The sequence below is a fragment of the Bombina bombina genome, chromosome 2, assembly GCF_027579735.1.
Source record: "Bombina bombina isolate aBomBom1 chromosome 2, aBomBom1.pri, whole genome shotgun sequence".
Taxonomy (NCBI): Eukaryota; Metazoa; Chordata; class Amphibia; order Anura; family Bombinatoridae; genus Bombina; species Bombina bombina.
This window is the reverse complement of record NC_069500.1, coordinates 208,947,572-208,972,941: the sequence shown is the minus strand read 5'-3', so window position 1 is coordinate 208,972,941 and position 25,370 is coordinate 208,947,572. Positions and strand designations below refer to the sequence as shown.

At 42.2% G+C, this 25,370-nt stretch overlaps 1 protein-coding gene across 2 annotated transcripts in view; it reads left to right on the top strand.

Moving 5' to 3' along the window:
- Positions 1-25,370, top strand: part of SSBP2 (single stranded DNA binding protein 2) — a 557,604-nt gene that overhangs the window by 458,305 nt on the left and 73,929 nt on the right. The window contains exon 6 of one of the 2 annotated variants that reach the window (XM_053701462.1): positions 13,854-13,937. The exons of the other annotated variant lie outside the window; for it this stretch is intronic. Within the exon in view, the coding sequence (XP_053557437.1) occupies positions 13,854-13,937 (84 nt within the window). The remainder of the gene's footprint in view (positions 1-13,853; positions 13,938-25,370) is intronic. 2 annotated transcript variants of the gene reach the window in all.

Here is a 25,370-nt window from a genome sequence, read left to right as displayed (position 1 = left end):
AATTTAAAGTGACAGTAATGGTTTTATTTTAAAACGTTTTTTGTGCTTTGTTGACAAGTTTAAGCCTGTTTAACATGTCTGAACCATCAGATAAGCGATGTTCTATATGTATGAAAGTCAATGTGTCTCCCCATTTAAATATATGTGATAATTGTGACATAGTGTCCAAACAAAGTAGGGACAATGATGCCACAGATAATAATAGTGCCCAAGATGATTCTTCAGATGAGGGGAGTAAGCATGGTACTGCATCACCCCCTTCTGTGTCTACACCAGTTTTGCCCACACAAGAGGCCCCTAGTACATCTAGTGCGCCAATGCTTATTACTATGCAACAATTGACGGCTGTTATGGATAATTCTATTGCAAATATTTTATCTAAAATGCCTACTTATCAAAGAAAGCGCGATTGCTCTGTTTTAAACACTGAAGAGCAAGAGGACGCTGATGATAACGTTTCTGACATACCCTCACACCAATCTGAAGGGGCCAGGAGGGAGGTTTTGTCTGAGGGAGAAATTTCAGATTCGGGAAAAATTTCTCAACAAGCTGAACCTGATGTTGTAACATTTAAATTTAAATTAGAACATCTCCGCGCACTGCTTAAGGAGGTATTCTCTACTCTGGATGATTGTGACAATTTGGTCATTCCAGAGAAATTATGTAAGATGGACAAGTTCCTAGAGGTTCCGGTGCCCCCCGATGTTTTTCCTATACCCAAGCGGGTGGCGGACATAGTAAATAAGGAAATGGGAAAGGCCCGGCATACCTTTTGTTCCTCCCCCTATATTTAAGAAATTATTTCCTATAGTCGACCCCAGAAAGGACTTATGGCAGACAGTCCCTAAGGTCGAGGGGGCGGTCTCTACTCTAAACAAACGCACTACTATTCCCATAGAAGATAGTTGTGCTTTCAAAGATCCTATGGATAAAAAATTAGAGGGTTTGCTTAAAAAGATGTTTGTTCAGCAAGGTTACCTTCTACAACCAATTTCATGCATTGTTCCTGTCACTACGGCAGCGTGTTTCTGGTTCGAAGAACTAGAAAAGTCGCTCAATAAAGAATCTTCGTATGAGGAGGTTATGGACAGAGTTCAAGCACTTAAATTGGCTAACTCTTTTATTCTAGATGCCGCTTTGCAATTAGCTAGATTAGCAGCGAAAAATTCAGGGTTTGCTATCGTGGCGCGCAGGGCGCTCTGGCTAAAGTCTTGGTCTGCGGATGTGTCTTCCAAGACAAAATTGCTTAACATCCCTTTCAAGGGCAAAACACTGTTTGGTCCTGATTTGAAAGAGATTATTTCAGACATCACCGGGGGAAAGGGCCACGCCCTTCCTCAGGATAGGTCTTTTAAGGCTAGAAATAAGCCTAATTTTCGTCCCTTTCGCAGAAACGGACCAGCCTCTACTTCTACATCCTCTAAGCAAGAGGGTAATACTTCTCAACCCAAACCAGCCTGGAGACCGATGCAAGGCTGGAACAAGGGTAAGCAGGCCAAGAAGCCTGCCACTGCTACCAAAACAGCATGAAGGGATGGCCCCCGATCCGGGACCGGATCTGGTGGGGGGCAGACTTTCTCTCTTTGCTCAGGCCTGGGCAAGAGATGTTCAGGATCCTTGGGCACTAGAAATAGTTTCTCAAGGTTATCTCCTGGAATTCAAGGAACTACCCCAAGGGGAAGTTTCCACAGTCTCAATTTTATGTCAAGACAGGAGGCTTCATATTTTGCATAATTCTTTACTGACACCAAAAACAACAGCAAAGAAACTGAAAGGAAGAAAAAATAATGACATAGCAACAGTGTATAACCAATCAGGATACAGCATAACAATAAAGAGTCCTGAACAATCTAAATCCTTCCTCTTTTTTCTTTGCTGCACCAAAGACAAACAGGTCACGTATTATTTCTTCCTGAATAATATCCTTTACTTATTTAGAATTGTTTTTCATTTAATTTAACTCTTTTCATATTAAATAAATAACCATTGTGTATGTTTCTGACTAGGTATTACTAATATCTTTTGTTAACTAATTGTATGTAACCTTTTGCTCCATCTACGGAGTGACTGCTCCGTTTCTTAGTCTCACAAGTTTTGACTGTTTACGGATCAGTCACTTCAGTGTGGCTGCTCCGTTTTTTCTCTTCAAACATTTTTCAATCTATCTCTGTTACGGATCAGCCACTTCAGTTTGGCTGCTCCGTTTTTTGCTCTTAGCTATGTCGGAGCAGCCGCCTTGCTAAGGCGCACTGCTCCGTTTGTACCCTCACGAACAGCCGCCTTGCTAAGGCGCACTGCTCCGTTTGTACCCTCACGAACTGCCGCCTTGCTAAGACGCACTGCTCCGTTTGTACCCTCACTCGCGTCTGAGGCCGGTGCCGCTTCGAGGTCACGCGGACACGCACCTGACCGGGGGCTATTGAGCTGAACTAGTCGGGTGTGTGAGCCGCGGCCTGTGTTGGCTCCGGCTCGGGAGTGTGGGGTTTTTTCTTTTCATATGGCTAATGATTTATATAAATTTGTTATATAGTGCACACATAACCTGTTATTTTTCAAATTTAAGGGGATCAGTTTGCCGTTTTTTCCCGCCTTTTTACTTGAAAGTTTATTTATATGTAAATGCAGTCCTTGGTTGCTGCTGCTATTATGGCTCTATGCTTAGCCTTTCTGCCTCTCATGCAATAGGTTTAGAGTTCGATTCCAACTAACTTTAATACTCTTAGCTTCAGATTATAAAGATATTTATTATTGGTCAGTAACTTTATTTATTACAAAAAAAAAAAAAAAAAAAGATATTTATTTTAAATGTCTCCTTTTTATTAAACTTTTGTTTAGCCTTGAGGACTAACACTGTAGACTGACAGTTTATAGGTTCAGGGTTCAAATCCTGCCTATTAATATAAATACATTTTTTATTTATTTATTATTTTTACTTTTTTTTTTTTTTCTAAAATGAATTTTAATTTTAAATTTTACTTTTTTATTTAGATCTGAACTTCAGTGCATATATTTCAAAATGGAGTCTGCCGACCCTGTCATTGACCCCGCCCCTTCTTCCTCCCAATCCAAAGAGGAACTTTTAGCTTACATTAATTCGGCCATAGCGTCTGCCCTAAAACATAATATTTCCCCTCCTGAAAATGTTTTAGAACAACCTATGCCTCTTCATTTGGAAGAATCTTCTTCCTCTGATTCAGACTCTCCAGTAGTACGCAAGCGTCATTGGAGGTCTCATTCTCGCTCTGTCCCACATACAGGCAAAGCTCCGAGACCTAAAGCCCCTCCCCCGGGCGTTTCATATAGGGGTGCCAGAACCTCCTCCCCAGAGGCTAAACGGGGTAAACGAACCCTTTATCCCTTGGGTACACGAAGGGGGATTCAGAGCTCTGACTCCGAGAATTTTGACATGGAGGACTATATGGAATCCTGTCCTGGGCTGGATTGGGAAGAGGATCCTCTGTCTGACCTAGAACTTGATCCAGTTCCAGCTCCTCAGGCAAGAGCTCCTCGTTCTCGACCCTCCCATATTGAACTAGAGGACGAAATGGTTGACCCGGCTGGGAATCCCATTTTTAGTCCCAAACACATTAAACACCCCAGGTCATCCGACTGGGCATTGGCTCCTCATCTCTCTCGCTTTTTGCAGAGATCGCTCAGGAAGCCTCTCGATCGTGAAGATCGTAATAAGCTACGCGCAGAATGTCGTAGACCTTCCCTCCCTTGTAGGGAATCTGTAACTCCTGAATTTGACGCTAAACTTGCTACCTTTCTAACTAGAAAAGGTAGGGACCCAAGAAAAGGCTTAGACAAAGCTCTTAGAGGGGTTCAGGATAAACTCCTGGACACTTCGGGTCCTTTGGCCCAGATTTTGCATCTTGCGGATGAAGCCCTTCTGTCTGGCTCTCCCTTAGATCCTTTCGCCATTCGAGAATGGGCATTTCGAGCTTTTTGCTTCCTTGGCAACGCCAACGTAGCCATTTCTACTGAACGCAGAAGGTCTGCATTGTTGCGAATTAATCCCAGATTGGCTGTTCTTGCTGTCGAGGAAGCAGGCTCTTCTGCCAAAGGCCTTCTCTTTGGGGAACCCTTTTTAGATATCATGAGGCATTACGTTTCCACCTTTACATCTATTGACAAAATTCAAGCCTCCCTAAGGAGAGTTTTCAACCCTTCCAACCGGGTTTTTGGCAGGGCCGGCAGATTCAGGGGTCGTCTGCCCGGCCGTCAGCAATTCATGGTCCAGCAACGCCAAGCAGTCGCTTTCCAGCAGTACCCCTCCTACCCTCAGAGGGCTGGCTCTCTTCCCACCAAGATCTCGAGCTGCCAGAACCAGACCAGCCCTTCCTAGGCCAACCTTACCTCCAGGCCCCTCCAATGCTCAGAGTGAGTACTCCTCCTTTACACCTGTCTTCTTTCCCCATGTCTCCCTTTGCAGGCAGACTGTCCCTTTTTTCCCATTCGTGGGATTTAATATCTCAGGATCCTTGGATTGCTCAAACAGTGAGAGGCTTCAAGCTCGAATTCATATGCCCTCCTTTCCAGAGTGGTCCCCCAAAACCCCTGAACCTCTCAAAATCAAATATAGACCTTATTGGTTCAGAAGTTCAATCTCTCTGTCTCAAAGGCGCTATAGAGGAGGTTTTGAACCAACAAAGCGGTTTTCTAAGCAACCTCTTTCTAGTGAAGAAAAAGACAGGTGGTTTTCGTCCGGTCATCAATCTACGGGACTTGAATTTTTTTGTGGTATACCGACATTTCAAAATGGAGGGTATCCACATGCTCAGGGACCTTCTACGTCTCGGGGACTGGTTCGTCCGCCTAGATTTGACAGATGCCTACCTTACGGTACCTGTTTTCCCAGACCATCGGAAATTCCTCAGGTTCCTCTGGGACGAAAGGATATGGCAGTTTACTTGCCTTCCTTTCGGCCTCAGTTCAGCTCCTTGGTGTTTCACCAAGCTTCTGAAACCCGTCGTGGCAATCCTCAGAGGCAAAGGCATTCGCCTTATCATTTATCCTGGACGACATTCTCCTTATGGCAGAAGATCAATCTTCCCTCCTTTCTCACTTACACACAACCTCCTCCCTTCTTCAAGGGCTGGGATTTGTGATCAACTTGGAGAAATCAGCTCTAACTCCCTCTCAGAAGGTAGAGTTTCTGGGTTTTCTCATAGACTCCACCTCAGGTCTGCTCTTCCTTCCTCAAGAGAAGATCGACAAGATCAAATTAGAAATTCAGGAGGTACTAGCGTCTCCCATGATATCTATCCGTCAACTTTCCAGAATTATCGGACTCCTCGCCTCCTCCATTCAGGCAATTTTTCCTGCCCCCCTGCATTACAGAGCAATGCAGAGGCTGAAGATTCAATCTTTCAGAGAATGTCGTTCATATCACCAGATGATTTGTTTGAACGAGGAGGTCCGTGCAGAGATGTCCTGGTGGCTCCGTCACATGGAATCCTGGAATGGCAAGGCTATCTTCGGATCCACGCCAGACTTTGTGCTTTCCTCAGATGCCAGTCTGCTAGGTTGGGGGGCATCTTTCGAGACCTCGGCGACGGGGGGATCTTGGTCCCCTCTAGAACAGTCGCTTCACATCAATTGTCTAGAGCTCTTGGCAGGTTCTTTTGCCATCCGCTCGTTTTCCAAACAGTTTACGAATTGTTGCATCCTCCTTCGCATGGACAACATATCTGCGGTCCAATACATCAATCGTTTAGGAGGAACGAAATCCAAGATGCTATCAGACATTACCTCAGAGTTGTTCAGATTCTGTGCCTCCCACAACATTTCCCTCCGGGCTCAATATATTCCTGGGGTCACCAACATTGTCGCGGACTGGTTTTCTCGTTTTTGGAGAGACTCCAGCGATTGGCGACTTCTTCGCCCCATTTTTCTGCAAATTCAGAGTATTCTCGGTCCCTTTTCAGTGGACCTTTTCGCTTCCAGGATCAACCATCAATTGCCCCGCTACTTCAGCTGGCTTCCAGATCCGGGGAGCGAAGCTTCGGATGCTTTTCTACAGAATTGGCCTCAATGCGGAGCTTATGCTTTTCCCCCCTTCTCGCTCATCACGAGAACCCTTTGGTCGGTCAGGAGACTCAAATGCTCCCTGACAATAGTTACCCCCTTCTGGCCAATGCAACCTTGGTTCCCTCTTCTTCTGGAGATGGTAATCTCCCCTCCTCTCCTTCTACCCAATCGGTTAGATATTCTTTCAGACTCACAAGGGCAACCTCATCCCCTGGTTCTCCAGAACCGCCTTCCCCTGCTAGCTTGGCAGATTTCAGGGGATCTTGGTCGTCAGAAGGCCTTTCAAGAGACGCTCAGCTCCTCCTTCGAGAATCTTGGGCCCCTGGAACCAGGAAATGTTACGCTTCAGCCTGGACGTCATGGGCTTGTTGGTGTTCGCGCAGGCAGGTTGATCCCTTTTCAGCCCCTGTAGTTCTTATTGCAAATTTTCTTTCAGAACTGTTTTCCCAAGGGAAAGCTTATCGCTCCATTAACGTCGTCCGCTCCGCAATTTCTGCGGGCCATTTTCCAATCGATGGCAACCCAGTTGGTAGACACCCCTTGGTTTGCAGGATTTTAAAAGCTGTTCGATTGAAAGTTCCCCCTTCTGCTCGATACACTCACCTTTGGGATGTCTCCATCATGTTAGCCTTTCTTAGGGATTGGCCTCCCAATATAGAACTTTCTCTTAAACAGTTGTCGGCCAAGTTGGCGATGCTGCTCTGCTTAGTTTCCTTCCGCAGAATCTCGGATATCCGTGCGTTGGATATTGAAGGCATTTCCTTTTCCCCTGAGGGCGTTACCTTTTCCATCTCTAAACGCACAAAATCCATGTCATCTTCCATTTTTTACCCTTATTTCCCTGACGACCCTCAACTCTGTGTGGCTCTCTGTTTGAAAGCTTATCTTTCTAGGACTACTTCCTCCCGCCCTTCCTCCGGGGGTCAATTGCTAATTTCTTTTGTTCCACCCTTTCGTCCTGTCTCTTCTCCCACTTTGGCCAGATGGGTCCGTTGGCTCATGTCCGCCGCAGGCATTGACCTTTCTTTTGGAGCTCATTCTGTTCGGGGTGCGGCTGCATCCAGAGCTCTTTTATCGGGTAGTAGCCTTCAAGATATCCTTAAGGCTGCAGATTGGTCTTCCTCAACCACCTTTTCTCGTTTCTATTTTAAACCCATTCTTCACGCTTCTGAGTCTTTACTTTTATTGCGTTAAAATTGCAAAATATGAAGCCTCCTGTCTTGACATAAAATTCAGATTATTATAACCTTGGTGACTAAATAATCTTGATTTTATTAAAGACAGGAGGCGAATATTTTCCCACCCTTCTTTATTGCCTCTCCCAATACAGGTTTATATAAAAAAAAAAAAAAAAAAAAAAAAAAATTCTGATAAGGATATTGAAATGTTATGTATGTTCTTTAATTTTATTCTTTAGATATGTCTAAGAGAACAATTATTATTGTCATTTTATTTTTTCTTTCCAGTGTAATCCGGTGGTTCTCTCAAGGCTTCACTAGGATCTTCTTCAAACCTTCGAATTCCTCACTTCCCAGGATGTTGTTGATGTTCGTTTTCTATTATCTGCTAGTTCTTCATCAAAGAAAAGAGGAAGGATTTAGATTGTTCAGGACTCTTTATTGTTATGCTGTATCCTGATTGGTTATACACTGTTGCTATGTCATTATTTTTTCTTCCTTTCAGTTTCTTTGCTGTTGTTTTTGGTGTCAGTAAAGAATTATGCAAAATATTCGCCTCCTGTCTTTAATAAAATCAAGATTATTTAGTCACCAAGGTTATAATAATCTGAATTATCTTCAAACCAAATAAAAAGACAGGCATTCTTACATTGTGTAGAAGACCTGTTAAAGATGGGAGTAATTCATCCAGTTCCAATAGGAGAACAAGGGATGGGGTTTTACTCGAACCTGTTCATAGTTCCCAAAAAAGAGGGAACATTCAGACCAATTCTAGATCTCAAGATCCTAAACAAATTTCTCAGGGTTCCATCGTTCAAAATGGAAACCATTCGAACGATCCTTCCTACCATCCAGGAAGGTCAATTTATGACCACGGTGGATTTAAAGGATGCGTACCTACATATTCCTATCCACAAGGAACATCATCAGTTCCTAAGGTTCGCTTTTCTGGACAAGCATTACCAGTTTGTGGCACTTCCATTCGGATTAGCCACTGCTCCGAGAATTTTCACAAAGGTACTAGGGTCCCTTCTAGCGGTTCTAAGACCAAGTGGCATTGCAGTAGTACCGTACTTGGACGACATCCTGATTCAAGCGTCGTCTCTGTCAAAAGCAAAGGCTCATACGGACATCGTCCTAGCCTTTCTCAGATCTCACGGATGGAAAGTGAACATAGAAAAAAGTTCTTTTTCCCCGTCAACAAGAGTTCCCTTCTTGGGAACAATAATAGACTCCTTAGAAATGAGGATTTTTCTGACAGAGGTCAGAAAATCAAAACTTCTAAGCTCTTGTCAAGTACTTCATTCTGTTCTTCATCCTTCCATAGCGCAGTGCATGGAAGTAATAGGATTGATGGTTGCAGCAATGGACATAGTTCCTTTTGCACGAATTCATCTAAGACCATTACAACTGTGCATGCTCAGACAGTGGAATGGGGATTATACAGACTTGTCTCCGACGATTCAAGTAGATCAAAGGACCAGAGATTCACTCCGTTGGTGGCTGATCCTGGACAACCTGTCACAGGGAATGAGCTTCCACAGACCAGAGTGGGTCATCGTCACGACCGACGCCAGTCTGGTGGGCTGGGGCGCGGTCTGGGAACCCCTGAAAGCTCAGGGTCTATGGTCTCGGGAAGAATCTCTTCTCCCGATAAACATTCTGGAACTGAGAGCGATATTCAATGCTCTCAAAGCTTGGCCTCATCTAGCAAAGGCCAAATTCATAAGGTTTCAATCAGACAACATGACGACAGTTGCATATATCAACCATCAGGGGGGAACAAGGAGTTCCCTGGCGATGGAGGAAGTGACCAAGATAATTCAATGGGCGGAGGATCACTCCTGCCACTTGTCTGCAATCCACATCCCAGGAGTGGAAAATTGGGAAGCGGATTTTCTGAGTCGTCAGACATTCCATCCGGGGGAGTGGGAACTCCATCCGGAAATCTTTGCCCAAATAACTCGATTATGGGGCATTCCAGACATGGATCTGATGGCCTCTCGTCAGAACTTCAAGGTTCCTTGTTACGGGTCCAGATCCAGGGATCCCAAGGCGACTCTAGTAGATGCACTAGTAGCACCTTGGACCTTCAACCTAGCTTATGTATTCCCACCGTTTCCTCTCATTCCCAGGCTGGTAGCCAGGATCAATCAGGAGAGGGCTTCGGTGATCTTGATAGCTCCTGCGTGGCCATGCAGGACTTGGTATGCAGACCTGGTGAATATGTCATTGGCTCCACCATGGAAGCTACCTTTGAGACAGGACCTTCTTGTTCAAGGTCCATTCGAACATCCGAATCTGGTTTCCCTCCAACTGACTGCTTGGAGATTGAACGCTTGATTTTATCAAAGCGTGGGTTTTCAGATTCTGTAATAGATACTCTGATTCAGGCTAGAAAGCCTGTAACTAGAAAAATTTACCATAAGATATGAAAAAAATATATCTGTTGGTGTGAATCTAAAGGATTCCCATGGAACAAGATAAAAATTCCTAAGATTCTATCCTTTCTACAAGAAGGTTTGGAGAAAGGATTATCTGCAAGTTCTCTGAAGGGACAGATCTCTGCGTTATCTGTTTTACTTCACAAAAGGCTGGCAGCTGTGCCAGACGTTCAAGCGTTTGTTCAGGCTCTGGTTAGAATCAAGCCTGTTTACAGACCTTTGACTCCTCCCTGGAGTCTTAATCTAGTTCTTTCAGTTCTTCAAGGGGTTCCGTTTGAACCCTTACATTCCGTAGATATTAAGTTATTATCTTGGAAAGTTTTGTTTTTGGTTGCAATTTCTTCTGCTAGAAGAGTTTCTGAGTTATCTGCTCTGCAGTGTTCTCCGCCCTATCTGGTGTTCCATGCAGATAAGGTGGTTTTGCGTACTAAGCCTGGTTTTCTTCCGAAAGTTGTTTCCAACAAGAATATTAACCAGGAGATAGTTGTACCTTCTTTGTGTCCGAATCCAGTTTCAAAGAAGGAACGTTTGTTACACAATTTGGACGTAGTCCGTGCTCTAAAATTCTATTTAGAGGCCACTAAAGATTTCAGACAAACATCTTCTTTGTTTGTTGTTTATTCTGGTAAAAGGAGAGGTCAAAAGGCAACTTCTACCTCTCTTTCTTTTTGGCTTAAAAGCATTATTCGATTGGCTTATGAGACTGCCGGACGGCAGCCTCCTGAAAGAATCACAGCTCATTCCACTAGGGCTGTGGCTTCCACATGGGCCTTCAAGAACGAGGCTTCTGTTGACCAGATATGTAAGGCAGCGACTTGGTCTTCACTGCACACTTTTGCCAAATTTTACAAATTTGATACTTTTGCTTCTTCAGAGGCTATTTTTGGGAGAAAGGTTTTGCAAGCCGTGGTGCCTTCCATTTAGGTGACCTGATTTGCTCCCTCCCTTCATCCGTGTCCTAAAGCTTTGGTATTGGTTCCCACAAGTAAGGATGACGCCGTGGACCGGACACACCTATGTTGGAGAAAACAGAATTTATGCTTACCTGATAAATTACTTTCTCCAACGGTGTGTCCGGTCCACGGCCCGCCCTGGTTTTTTTTTAATCAGGTCTGATGAATTATTTTCTCTAACTACAGTCACCACAGTATCATATGATTTCTCCTATGCATATTTTCCTCCTGTACGTCGGTCGAATGACTGGGGTAGGCGGAGCCTAGGAGGGATCATGTGACCAGCTTTGCTGGGCTCTTTGCCATTTCCTGTTGGGGAAGAGAATATCCCACAAGTAAGGATGACGCCGTGGACCGGACACACCGTTGGAGAAAGTAATTTATCAGGTAAGCATAAATTCTGTTATCATTTTGAGTTCTACCTTGTTCTGTTTCCTAATATATTGGCTTGGGCCAGTGAGGTTGGCCCTGAAGGTATAGCGCGATACGCAGACTTTTGATTTATATGCATAAGGACATTTGGTTGTTGTGCTTATCCTATTACTTGGCATTGGCTGATAGCAGTCACATGATACAGGAGGGAGGTGAAATTGAATTAAGGGGACAGTTCACCCAAAAATTTTCTCACATTTAAATTATACCCAGTGATCCATTTTAGCTGCTGGAGTGTATTAAATTGTTTACAAGTAGCTCCTTTACCCCTATTTTGGCCTTTGAAATAGCCGATTTAGCTTGTGGCATCCCAACCTATACTGAAAGTTTTGATACTGGAGTCTCAGCTATTGAATAACCTAAGTAAACACAGCCAGCAGAAGAATTTAAACTCACAGTGGGGTGCAGGATAGTTAATAACATGATCATTTTCCATTGTTCTCTCTATGTATTGAGCTCTAGTTTTCCAAAAAAATATAAGATAAGGAAGCAAGTGTGTGTACACAAAGTGATAACATGAGATATTTTACCTGAAGCTCAACCCATTGTAATAGTTTGTGGTTTAAAAGCACAAAAACAGCTACTTCATATTCACAAATAAACCTTAAAATACAATTTTTTATACTTTGCAGCTGGTATAAAAAGTAATTGAAAATACATTAATATAAAACAATTTTACAGTGTACTGTCCCTTTAACTTTCACATTTGCCAGAAAATCTTCTACTGCTCATTTCAAATTCAAAGTACGTGCTCTACTGTATTGTTTTGTTTAGTGTTTTAGTGTGTATTTATTTATTATTCCATTTTTTATATTTAGCGGTCCTTTTTAATGTTGTAGAATGAAATAAAAATTAAAGATACATTGAACTTGAGACAGTTGCAGGCCACTAAATATTTTTTTAATTTAAGATCATGTTTGCTCATTGAAAATTATAGTAAACAGTAAGTGTGTCCATACAGATTCTTCTTCCGCATTCGGATCCTAACAAAGGAAACAGTATGGAATCTTTTCATATTTACCTAGGGTTTCTATCTTAGCCCTGTTTTCCAGGACATTTATGAGTTATACATTCTGCAGGGTTTGCAGGCAGGGACATGAATAGTGCTGTTCAGAGGTACAGGTCAAGCATGTGTAACTCATAACTGTCCTGGAAAACTTGGTTAAGTTTCCACCCCTTTATTATTTACCCCATATTCTGTGCAACCCCCTTAGGTGATGCCCCTGAAACTTTTTGGTACCCTGAGTTTCTTATTAAGAACTGCTGGCATAGGTCTACACCAACCCATACATCCACCATCTCCAAGCCTTCCAAATAATGCTGCTTACAAAATTTCTTTGAAATGTGTAGGTTTCATATAGTTATGAGTGAATGAGGCACACATTTCACTGAGGAATAGAGAACAGTGCCAAAAGAAATGCCACAGGTGATTTCAACCAATAAAGAATTCTGATTGTAAGATATGCTGATTACATTTGATTGTCCAAGGTGCAAGTTATGGTAATCACTTGTTTATACCAGCTGCAGGCTACACAGATCTAATAATACAAAACTGCTTTGTCAAGGCTTTTCGTGTGTGAGGTGTGCCTAGGACTTTAGTAACTCTACAGCAGGGTTTCTTAACCCCAGTCCTCAAGGAGTTATAACTGGACAGATTTCAAGTATTTCTCTTCTAGGGCTTTTAGTAACTTGTAGCTAAACACTAACCAATTTGGCCTGTTAGTGTTCTTTGTGGACTGGAGTTGAGAAACTGCATTATAGATCCATCTCTGATGCCAAGCATGCAAAACCTTCCTTATGAGAATGTGGTGGAAATGACTTCTCCTAAACAAGTAAAGCAGATACTTCATCATGGTTTGTACTTGTTTACTGTCTCATGAAAATTTGATGTTAATTATAAATGACAACAGATGAGAGCAAACATAATTGCATTTGAAAATGTCTTAAAACCATGTCTTGCAGACATGTATGATTTCTTCTTCCTAGAGTTGCAAGGGTTAAACAAGCTACAGGTTTACTATAAACCATTGGTCAAATATACCCAGTTTCTTGACCAAATTAGTAAAATCATGTTTATAAATTGGTGTCCAAATTCAAAGAAGTATTCTGCTTGACAACATTAGGTATTGACTAGTTTCAAGACAGGCCTTAAAATTTAAATACCATTTCCTGACTGACCCATACTCAAAAATCAAACATGCTCTCAGGGTTTATTGTCGCAGTTAATCAGAACACGCCAGGAATGAGATGTCTTTGTTTTTTTAGGACTATGGAAACAAGTCTGTTTTGTACCACAGATGCGTCAGTCTGTATCTGCGGAGCAGCAAAAAAAACATAACGAATGTAGAATTATTTTTTGAGGGGTAATTGGCCTGTCGTTAAGGTTTATTCATTTTTTTTATTGGATAAAAGTGTAATTTCACCAATACTGGCCAGTATGAAATGTATTTTTGTTTTAACAAGGAATTATTGTAAATTAATATAAATAATGTACATTTATAAAACTTAAGGAAATATTATTTGAACAGTAGATATATTCTGGTTGTTACCGTTTCTAACTTTAGTGAGGTAATGCTGTAATTTATTGGGTATATAACATGGTATTTATTTGCGTGTATAACCATATAAAGGATTGGGTTTGTTTTGTATGATGTTTTTAAACTAATATATCACTGAAGATATTCTGTGCTCAGGTTTTCATAATAGAAAATGGTAATATGAATGAAAACATCATTAATAGACTAATTCTAGGAGAGCCCTAGAAGAAGTCCTTAAAATTAATTTCTAATCATATCCCTGATCTTACTCTCTAGGGACCTCCAGGTTCACAGTCATCACCGCACGCACAGCACCTACCTCACAACCTCAGCAATTCCATGATAGGACCCCACAGTCAGGTAGGAGGCCACCAGGAGCCCTATTATTCCCTTGCTGTCTGCCAAGGGGTTCAGGTGTTGTCCCTCTGAGGTGACTCTGTAGCTGTTGGGTGTATGCCCTTTTGATGCTCCTTTTACAAATATAGCCAATTATATATTTCTTTTTGTTGTTGTTTTAGGTTTGGTTTTACAAATAAGAATTTTTCTATGTTTGGAACATTTTTCTAATGGCTTAGATTTTTATAGCATGTTTATTCTAGAAATCATGACTAGAAACTTAAGAATTCTTTAAGAGGTTTAAGAAAGTGTCTGTTTGTTACTTGAGTATGGACTTTAGTAGGTATCCTGGCCTTGTTTAACTCTTTTCTAGGATGAAAGGTTCCAATAAAGTAAATGTTCATTTCTAATCCCACGATTCTCTAAATATTTATAGCATCTGAAATGTTTGCCACAAGGATAATTAACAAATCAGTTTAAACTACACAATATTTTGCAAGGGATAGTGTAAATAAACATGAGGGGAAAAAATCACACAATTGATCAATGTATAAATTATTATAGTTCATGCTGTTATATCAAATTCTGGAAAAGGTGTGTTTATTGCATTGTGCCATGCATAGGTACAAACATTCCAGTAATGTCTCTGACCCTCTTCCTTTCCCCTTTATTTATGTTCTTCTAGTAGATGTAGCCATTTTCCATCCTCAAGTGTTTAATTTGTTTGTACCGAAGAACAGAGAATTGTCACACCTCACTGTATGGTCTGACCATGCCATGATCTTAGGGTTTCCTGTGGCCACCTTAGGTTCCAACATTTAGTCCCGCTGAGAAAAAATGTATTCATCTTGGTTTGTTCCCATGACTTCATCATACTGTAATTTATATAGGTTTCGTGTCAATACAGCGTTTTTACTTATGACCGAATGAAACAAATGTAAATTGTGTTCCAATGTGTTGCTTTTTTTATGGATGTTTCTCCTGTTAAGTGTAGTCAGTCCACGGGTCATCCATTACTTATGGAATATTTCTCTTCCTAACAGGAAACTGCAAGAGAATTACCCAGCAGAGCTTGCTATATAGCTCCTCCCCTCACCTGTCATACTCAGTCATTCTCTTGCAGCCTAACTAGATAGGAAGCTGTGAGAGATCTGTGGTGTTTTTTTTTAACTTAGTTTATTTCTACAATCAAAAGTTTGTTATTTTTAAATGGCACCGGAGTGTGCTGTTTATTCTCAGGCAGCTTTAGAAGAAGAATCTGCCTGGGTTTTTTTTTCTATGGTCTTAGCAGACGTAACTAAGACCCACTGGCTGTTCTCATCTGAGGAAAAGTGAGGTAACTTCAGAGAAGGGGAATAGCATGCAGGGCCCCCCTGCAAATGAGGTATGTGCAGTAATTATTTTTCTGAGGAATGGAATTGACTGAGAAAATACTGCTGATACCAATGTAAAGTAAGTTCAGCCTTAAATGCAGTGATAGCGACTGGTATTAGGCTGATTGATGTGTGTGTGTGTGTGTGCACTGAATGTATTTTCTAAGGAATGGAATTGACTCTGAAAACACTGTAAATACTGAAATAATGTATGAGCCTTAACTGCAGTAAAATCGACTGGTAGCAGGCTTATTAATAATAATAATACATAACTTTTAAATGTATGTTTAAAACGTTTACTGGCATGTTAATCGTTTTTTGTGAGGTACCTGGTGATAAAACTTATTAGGGCATGATTTTTACCACATGGCCATTTTTGTTTTCTGCATAGAAACAGTTTCTGAGCTTCCCCACTGTTGTAATATGAGTGGGAGGGGCCTATTTTAGCGCTTTTTTGCGCAGTAAAAATTCAGTCACAATCTGTCTACTTCATCCTCCATGATCCAGATCGTCTCTAGAGAGCTCAGGGGTCTTCAAAATCCATTTTGAGGGAGGTAATCAGTCACAGTAGTCCTGTGACAGTGTATTTGACTGTGAGAAAAACGTTAATTATATAATTGTTATCCGTTTTTGGGTACTAATGGGTTAATCATCCATTTGCTGGTGGGTGCAATCCTTTGCTAACTTAATACATTTACTGTGAAAATTTGGTTGCTATAACTATTTTTGTTCATTGTTATTTCAACTGTGTCAGTTTTTCTGTGCTTCTTAAAGGCACAGTAACGTTTTTTATATTGCTTGTAAATTAATTTTGAAAAGTATTTCCAAGTTTGCTAGTCTCATTGCTAGTTTGTTTAAACATGTCTGACTCAGATGAATCTCTTTGTTCACTATGTTTAAAGGCCAATGTGGAGCCCAATAGAAATTTATGTACTAATTGCATTGAAGTCAATCTTTACATGTAAAGAAATTATCACCAGACGACGAGGGGGAAGTTATGCCTACTAACTCTCCTCACGTGTCAGTACCTGCGCCTCCCGCTCAGGAGGTGCGTGATTTTGTGGCGCCAAGTACATCGGGGAGGCCCTTACAAATCACTTTGCAAGACATGGCTACTGTTATGACAGAAGTATTATCTAAGTTGCCAGATTTAAGAGGCAAGCGCGATAGCTCTGGGTTAAGGATAGAGCGCGCGGATGAGATGAGAGCCATGTCAGATACTGCGTCACAGTTTGCAGAACGTGAGGACGGAGAGCTTCATTCTGTGGGTGACGGATCTGATCCAGGGAGACTGGATTCAGAGATTTCCAATTTTAAATTTAAGCTAGAGAACCTCCGCACATTGCTAGGGGAGGTATTAGCGGCTCTGAATGATTGTAACACGGTTGCAATTCCAGAGAAATTATGTAGGTTGGATAAATACTATGCGGTACCGGTGTATACTGACGTATTTCCTATACCAAAAAGGCTTACAGAGATTATTAGCAAGGAGTGGGATAGACCTGGTGTGCCTTTTACCCCTCCTCCCATATTTAGGAAAATGTTTCCTATTGACGCCACCACACGAGACTTATGGCAGACGGTCCCTAAGGTGGAGGGAGCAGTTTCTACTTTAGCTAAGCGTACCACTATCCCGGTGGAGGATAGTTGTGCCTTTTCAGATCCAATGGATAAAAAATTAGAGGGTTACCTTAAGAAAATGTTTGTTCAACAAGGTTTTATTTTACAGCCCCTTGCATGCATTGCGCCTGTCACTGCTGCGGCAGCATTCTGGTTTGAGTCTCTGGAAGAGGCCATTCGCTCAGCTCCATTGGATGAAATAATGAACAAGCTTAAAACTCTTAAGCTAGCTAACGCATTTGTTTCTAATGCCGTTGTGCATTTAACCAAACTTACGGCTAAGAACTCCGGATTCGCCATCCAAGCGCGCAGAGCGCTATGGCTTAAATCCTGGTCAGCTGACGTGACTTCTAAATCTAAATTGCTTAATATTCCTTTCAAAGGGCAGACCTTATTTGGGCCCGGCTTGAAAGAAATTATTGCTGACATTACGGGAGGTAAGGGCCATGCTCTACCTCAGGACAGGGCCAAATCAAAGGCCAAACAGTCTAATTTTCGTGCCTTTCGTAACTTCAAGGCAGGAGCAGCATCAACTTCCTCCGCTCCAAAACAGGAAGGAGCTGTGGCTCGTTACAGGCAGGGCTGGAAAGTTAACCAGTCCTGGAACAGAGGCAAGCAGGCCAAGAAACCTGCTGCTGCCCCCAAGACAGCATGAAGAGAGGGCCCCCTATCCGGAAACGGATCTAGTGGGGGGCAGACTTTCTCTCTTCGCCCAGGCTTGGGCAAGAGATGTCCAGGATCCCTGGGCGTTGGAGATCATATCCCAGGGATACCTCCTGGACTTCAAGACTTCTCCTCCACGGGGGGGATTTCATCTTTCAAGGTTATCAGCAAACCAAACAAAGAAAGAGGCGTTTCTACGCTGTGTACAAGACCTCTTACTAATGGGGGTAATCCACCCAGTTCCGCGGACGGAACACGGGCAGGGATTCTATTCAAATCTATTTGTGGTTCCCAAAAAAGAGGGAGCCTTCAGACCAATCTTGGACTTAAAAATCCTAAACAAATTTCTAAGAGTTCCATCATTCAAAATGGAGACTATTCGAACCATCCTTCCCATGATCCAAGAGGGTCAGTACATGACCACGGTGGACTTAAAGGATGCCTACCTTCACATACCGATTCACAAGGACCATTACCGGTATTTGAGATTTGCCTTCCTAGACAGGCATTACCAGTTTGTAGCTCTTCCCTTCGGATTAGCTACGGCCCCAAGAATCTTTACAAAAATTCTAGGATCACTTCTGGCGGTACTAAGACCGCGAGGCATAGCGGTGACTCCGTACCTAGACGACATTCTGATACAAGCGTCAAGTTTTCAAACTGCCAAGTCTCATACAGAGATAGTTCTGGCATTTCTGAGGTCGCATGGGTGGAAGGTGAACGTGGAAAAGAGTTCTCTATTACCACTTACAAGAGTTCCCTTTCTAGGGACTCTTATAGATTCTGTAGAGATGAAAATTTACCTGACAGAGGCCAGGTTATTAAAACTTCTAAATGCTTGCCGTGTCCTTCACTCCATTCCACACCCGTCAGTAGCTCAGTGCATGGAAGTAATCGGCTTAATGGTAGCGGCAATGGACATAGTACCATTTGCGCGCCTGCATCTCAGACCGCTGCAATTGTGCATGCTAAGTCAGTGGAACGGGGATTACTCAGATTTGTCCCCCCTACTAAATCTGGATCAAGAGACCAGAGATTCTCTTCTATGGTGGCTCTCTCGGCCACATCTGTCCAAGGGGATGACCTTTCGCAGGCCAGATTGGACGATTGTAACAACAGACGCCAGCCTTCTAGGCTGGGGAGCAGTCTGGAATTCCCTGAAAGCTCAGGGATTATGGACTCAGGAGGAGAAACTCCTCCCAATAAATATTCTGGAGTTAAGAGCAATATTCAATGCTCTCCTAGCTTGGCCTCAGTTAGCAACTCTGAGGTTCATCAGATTTCAGTCGGACAACATCACGACTGTGGCTTATATCAACCATCAAGGGGGAACCAGAAGTTCCCTAGCGATGTTGGAAGTCTCAAAGATAATTCGCTGGGCAGAGTCTCACTCTTGCCACCTGTCAGCGATCTACATCCCAGGCGTGGAGAACTGGGAGGCGGATTTTCTAAGTCGCCAGACTTTTCATCCGGGAGAGTGGGAACTTCATCTGGAGGTCTTTGCTCAACTGGTTCGTCGTTGGGGCAAACCAGATCTGGATCTCATGGCGTCTCGTCAGAACGCCAAGCTTCCTTGTTACGGATCCAGGTCCAGGGACCCGGGAGCGGTGCTGATAGATGCTTCCACGTTTGATTGCCAAGATCAAACAGGAGAGAGCTTCGGTGATTCTGATAGCGCCTGCGTGGCCACGCAGGACCTGGTATGCAGACCTAGTGGACATGTCGTCCTGTCCACCGTGGTCTCTGCCTCTGAGACAGGACCTTCTAATTCAGGGTCCTTTCAAACATCCAAATCTAATTTCTCTGAGGCTGACTGCATGGAGATTGAACGCTTGATTCTATCAAAGCGTGGTCTCTCGGAGTCGGTTATTGATACCTTAATACAGGCTAGGAAGCCTGTTACCAGAAAAATTTACCATAAAATATGGCGTAAATATTTACATTGGTGCGAATCCAAGTGTTACTCATGGAGTAAGGTTAGGATTCCTAGGATATTGTCCTTTCTACAAGAGGGTTTAGAAAAGGGCTTATCTACTAGTTCGTTAAAGGGACAGATTTCTGCTCTGTCTATTCTTCTACACAAACGTCTGGCTGAAGTTCCAGACGTTCAGGCTTTCTGTCAGGCTTTAACTAGGATTAAGCCTGTGTTTAAGTCTGTTGCTCCGCCGTGGAGCTTAAACTTAGTTCTTAATGTTCTTCAAGGCGTTCCATTTGAACCCCTTCATTCCATTGATATCAAGTTGTTAGCTTGGAAAGTTCTGTTTTTGATGGCTATTTCCTCGGCTCGGAGAGTCTGAGTTATCTGCCTTACATTGTGATTCTCCTTATCTGATTTTCCATTCAGACAAGGTAGTTCTGCGTACTAAACCTGGGTTCTTACCTAAGGTAGTTACTAACAAGAATATCAATCAAGAGATTGTTATTCCATCTCTGTGTCCTAACCCTTCTTCAAAGAAGGAACGACTTTTGCATAATCTGGACGTAGTCCGTGCCCTGAAATTCTATTTGCAGGCAACTAAGGATTTTCGTCAAACTTCTTCCCTGTTTGTCGTTTACTCTGGACAGAGGAGAGGTCAAAAGGCTTCGGCTACCTCTCTCTCTTTTTGGCTTCGTAGCATAATACGATTAGCCTATGAGACTGCTGGACAGCAGCCCCCTGAAAGGATTACAGCTCATTCTACTAGAGCTGTGGCTTCCACCTGGACCTTTAAAAATGAGGCCTCTGTTGAACAGATTTGCAAGGCTGCGACTTGGTCTTCGCTTCACACTTTTTCAAAATTTTACAAATTTGACACTTTTGCTTCCTCGGAGGCTGTGTTTGGGAGAAAGGTACTTCAGGCAGTGGTTCCTTCTGTTTAATGTTCCTGCCTTGTCCCTCCCTTCATCCGTGTACTTTAGCTTTGGTATTAGTATTCCATAAGTAATGGATGACCCGTGGACTGACTACACTTAACAGGAGAAAACATAATTTATGCTTACCTGATAAATTCCTTTCTCCTGTAGTGTAGTCAGTCCACGGCCCGCCCTGTTTTTACGGCAGGTCTACATTTTAATTAAACTCCAGTCACCACTGTACCCTATGGTTCCTCCTTTCTCGTATGCTTGGTCGAATGACTGAGTATGACAGGTGAGGGGAGGAGCTATATAGCAAGCTCTGCTGGGTAATTGTCTTGCAGTTTCCTGTTAGGAAGAGAAATATTCCATAAGTAATGGATGACCCGTGGACTGACTACACTACAGGAGAAAGGAATTTATCAGGTAAGCATAAATTATGTTTTTTCTCTGTGCTTTGTGTTTCTGTTGTAAATTATGGTCTCCAGGTGGTCATACTGTGCACCAGATGCACTTTTATGTCCTGTTTGATTTCCTCAGAGATCCATTGCTTCACCATATTTTTTTGTATAGACTAGTCCTTTTTTATTTGACTTTCTTTAGTAGAGTTGTTGGTGTTTTATGGCCCAAGACGTTGGTAGCTGAGAATGGTTTAAACCATATATTGTATTAAATAAATGTCCGTCAAAATCTGAAGGCTGCATATTTTATATAATTCTTTTACATCCAGCTGATTTTAAAGTTCCTCATATTTTTCTATAGAACATTTTGAGAGGCGACAGTTTGATGAGATGACAGCCCATCATATTTTAATATTTTGTTCAGATCATTCAGAGCTATGTTGGCATATTTAATTGTTCAGAGTTTGCTAAAAGATAGGAATCTGGGATAATTCAAACCCTTATAGAACAAAGTCTCCAATGCCTTTCAGTTAGTCATGAAACAGAAGTATACATGTGCCATCTTCTACAGATGATTAGATGATATTTGATGGTATCAACTGTGGGGGGTTTTCCCCCTCCCGACCCTTGCTTACAGCTTTCAGGCTATATGGATTATCTGTTACAGATGATCTCACTCCACTTGAATTGACTGGTTTTTATAAGTCTTATACAGAGAGTATTTCTTTCTAATGACACGGTGAGTCCACGGATCATCTTAATTACTGTTGGGAATATCACTCCTGACCAGCAGGAGGAGGAAAAGAGCACCACAGCAAAAGCTGTTAAATACCACTCCCCCTACCCACAATCCCCAGTCATTCTCTTTGCTTGTATCAGTTGCAAGGAGGGGTAAAGATAGGTGTCTCATTCTTCAATCAAGAGTTTATTTTTTAAGCAGAGCAAGTTTGCTCTGGTTTTCTTTGGGGTTTAGCCGTAGTCCATGTCAGTCTCTTCAGTAGAGCAAGTGGTGGCTTTTAAGCATTTGGGAACTTGTGGGGTATAATCCCCACTGGGCCTCCCAAGTAATTTCATGCTGCCCTTGGTTGAAAGTTTGAGTAAGTTTACTCAGCCTTTTCTTTTTTCCACAGGTCCATGTGAGGTAGGAAGCCCCTCTCATACCAAGTGAGCTGTCCTGCTGACGGACAGATTTTTGAGGTAAGTGCCTATTTCTTTCCCTGTTTTGATATAGGAGAATTTTGTCACTTTGATAGTTAATTCTGTCTAAATATACAATTAGCCTTCTAGGTTAACTGTTTATTGTATGGCAGTTTTGCAGGCACTGGGGATGTTTGGCTCAGTTTATTATGTTTTCACTTTGGTGTACATGGTTTTTGTTTGTGTATTAATAGCTACCGGGAGGTTTGTTAGGCCACGCCCACAATATGAAAGCTTATCTGAGATAGCAAGGACATTGTTGGTGCCCTTTTAGCGGTTTCCTGTTGTTCCTGGATGTTGCCGTGGTGCGGCTGTATGGGTTCCGGATAATTTTCGGACTATGTTTCCGGCAGCAAGGAGGTTAGGTAGGCACCTCAGCAGAACTTGAGGTGTGGAGGTTGCCTGTTGTTTTTTGTGGGGCTGTTGCTCTGTTTATATTTAAGTTTCTGTCTAAATTTCAGGGACTAACGTTTGTGTCTCTTTTTGCATTCATTTTTGTGAAAAATTGTTGCTGCAAGATTTATTGTGCAGTTTAAGGTTTTTCTAGTTAAAAAAAAAAAATCTGTTTAAAATTTAAAGGAACAGTAACGTTTTTGTTTCATTTAAAATTCTGATTTGAACTTAAATTTTTTTTTATTGATTAAGTTTTTTTCCTTTGGAATAAGATGGACCAAGACGCCCTGCAAGCTGTTGCTTGTTCTCTATGTTTAAATACTAACATTGAGCCTCCTATCCCTTTTTTGTTCCTCTTGTATTGAGAGAACATTACATTACAAGGATAGACTTTTTGATTCTGAGCCTTCATTGTCTAGGGCGGATATTGTTCAGGTGTCTCCTGTTCAGGCTAATCTGCAACTTTCTCCTCATACGTCCCAATCTTTGCAGTGCCCTGTGTTTTCGTCTCAGGTTTGTTTTCCCTTGCAGGATATGGCTACCCATATATCCTCGGCAGTATCTGAGGCTTTGTCTGCTTTTCCTATGTTACAGGGGAAGCGCAAGAGGAAGTATAAGGTTTCTGATTCTGTTGCAATTGTGTCTAGTGTTTCTTCTCATAAGTCTGAGGAGGAAGATACTTCAGTAGCATCTGAGGGTGAGATCTCTGATTCTGATAGTGTAAATACTTCTTCTGAACTTGAGGTTGTTTTCCTTTTAGGTTTAAGCTGGAGCACCTCCGTTTGTTACTCAAGGAAGTTTTGGCGACCTTGGATGACCCTGAGGCGTCAGTCATGGATATTCCTAAGAAATCTAGTAAACTTAATAAGTTTTTCTCCAACATAGGTGTGTCCGGTCCACGGCGTCATCCTTACTTGTGGGATATTCTCTTCCCCAACAGGAAATGGCAAAGAGCCCAGCAAAGCTGGTCACATGATCCCTCCTAGGCTCCGCCTACCCCAGTCATTCTCTTTGCCGTTGTACAGGCAACATCTCCACGGAGATGGCTTAGAGTTTTTTAGTGTTTAACTGTAGTTTTTATTATTCAATCAAGAGTTTGTTATTTTGAAATAGTGCTGGTATGTACTATTTACTCAGAAACAGAAAAGAGATGAAGATTTCTGTTTGTATGAGGAAAATGATTTTAGCAACCGTCACTAAAATCCATGGCTGTTCCACACAGGACTGTTGAGAGCAATTAACTTCAGTTGGGGGAACAGTGAGCAGTCTCTTGCTGCTTGAGGTATGACACATTCTAACAAGACGATGTAATGCTGGAAGCTGTCATTTTCCCTCTGGGATCCGGTAAGCCATGTTTATTACGATTGTAAATAAGGGCTTCAAAAAGGGCTTATTAAGACTGTAGACTTTTTTTGGGCTAAATCGATTGATTATTAACACATATTTAGCCTTGAGGAATCATTTTATCTGGGTATTTTGATAATAATATCGGCAGGCACTGTTTTAGACACCTTATTCTTTAGGGGCTTTCCCAAAGCATAGGCAGAACCTCATTTTCGCGCTGGTGTTGCGCACTTGTTTTTGAGAGGCATGGCATGCAGTCGCATGTGAGAGGAGCTCTGATACTTAGAAAAGACTTTCTGAAGGCGTCATTTGGTATCGTATTCCCCTTGGGGCTTGGTTGGGTCTCAGCAAAGCAGATACCAGGGACTGTAAAGGGGTTAAAGTTCAAAACGGCTCCGGTTCCGTTATTTTAAGGGTTAAAGCTTCCAAATTTGGTGTGCAATACTTTTAAGGCTTTAAGACACTGTGGTGAAAATTTGGTAAATTTTGAACAATTCCTTCATGTTTTTTCGCATTTGCAGTAATAAAGTGTGTTCAGTTTAAAATTTAAAGTGACAGTAACGGTTTTATTTTAAAACGTTTTTTGTACTTGTTATCAAGTTTATGCCTGTTTAACATGTCTGAACTACCAGATAGACTGTGTTCTGAATGTGGAGAAGCCAGAATTCCTATTCATTTAAATAAATGTGATTTATGTGACAATGACAATGATGCCCAAGATGATTCCTCAAGTGAGGGGAGTAAGCATGGTACTGCATCATTCCCTCCTTCGTCTACACGAGTCTTGCCCACTCAGGAGGCCCCTAGTACATCTAGCGCGCCAATACTCCTTACTATGCAACAATTAACGGCTGTAATGGATAATTCTGTCAAAAACATTTTAGCCAAAATGAACACTTATCAGCGTAAGCGCGACTGCTCTGTTTTAGATACTGAAGAGCATGACAACGCTGATATTAATATTTCTGAAGGGCCCCTAACTCAGTCTGATGGGGCCAGGGAGGTTTTGTCTGAGGGAGAAATTACTGATTCAGGGAACATTTCTCAACAAGCTGAACCTGATGTGATTGCATTTAAATTTAAGTTGGAACATCTCCGCATTCTGCTTAAGGAGGTATTATCCACTCTGGATGATTGTGACAAGTTGGTCATCCCGGAGAAACTATGTAAAATGGACAAGTTCCTAGAGGTGCCGGGGCTCCCAGAAGCTTTTCCTATACCCAAGCGGGTGGCGGACATTGTTAATAAAGAATGGGAAAGGCCCGGTATTCCTTTCGTCCCTCCCCCCATATTTAAAAAATTGTTTCCTATGGTCGACCCCAGAAAGGACTTATGGCAGACAGTCCCCAAGGTCGAGGGAGCGGTTTCCACTTTAAACAAACGCACCACTATACCCATAGAGGATAGTTGTGCTTTCAAAGATCCTATGGATAAAAAATTAGAAGGTTTGCTTAAAAAGATGTTTGTTCAGCAGGGTTACCTTCTACAACCAATTTCATGCATTGTCCCTGTCGCTACAGCCGCATGTTTCTGGTTCGATGAGCTGATAAAGGCGGTCGACAGTGATTCTCCTCCTTATGAGGAGATTAAGGACAGAATCAATGCTCTCAAATTGGCTAATTCTTTCACCCTAG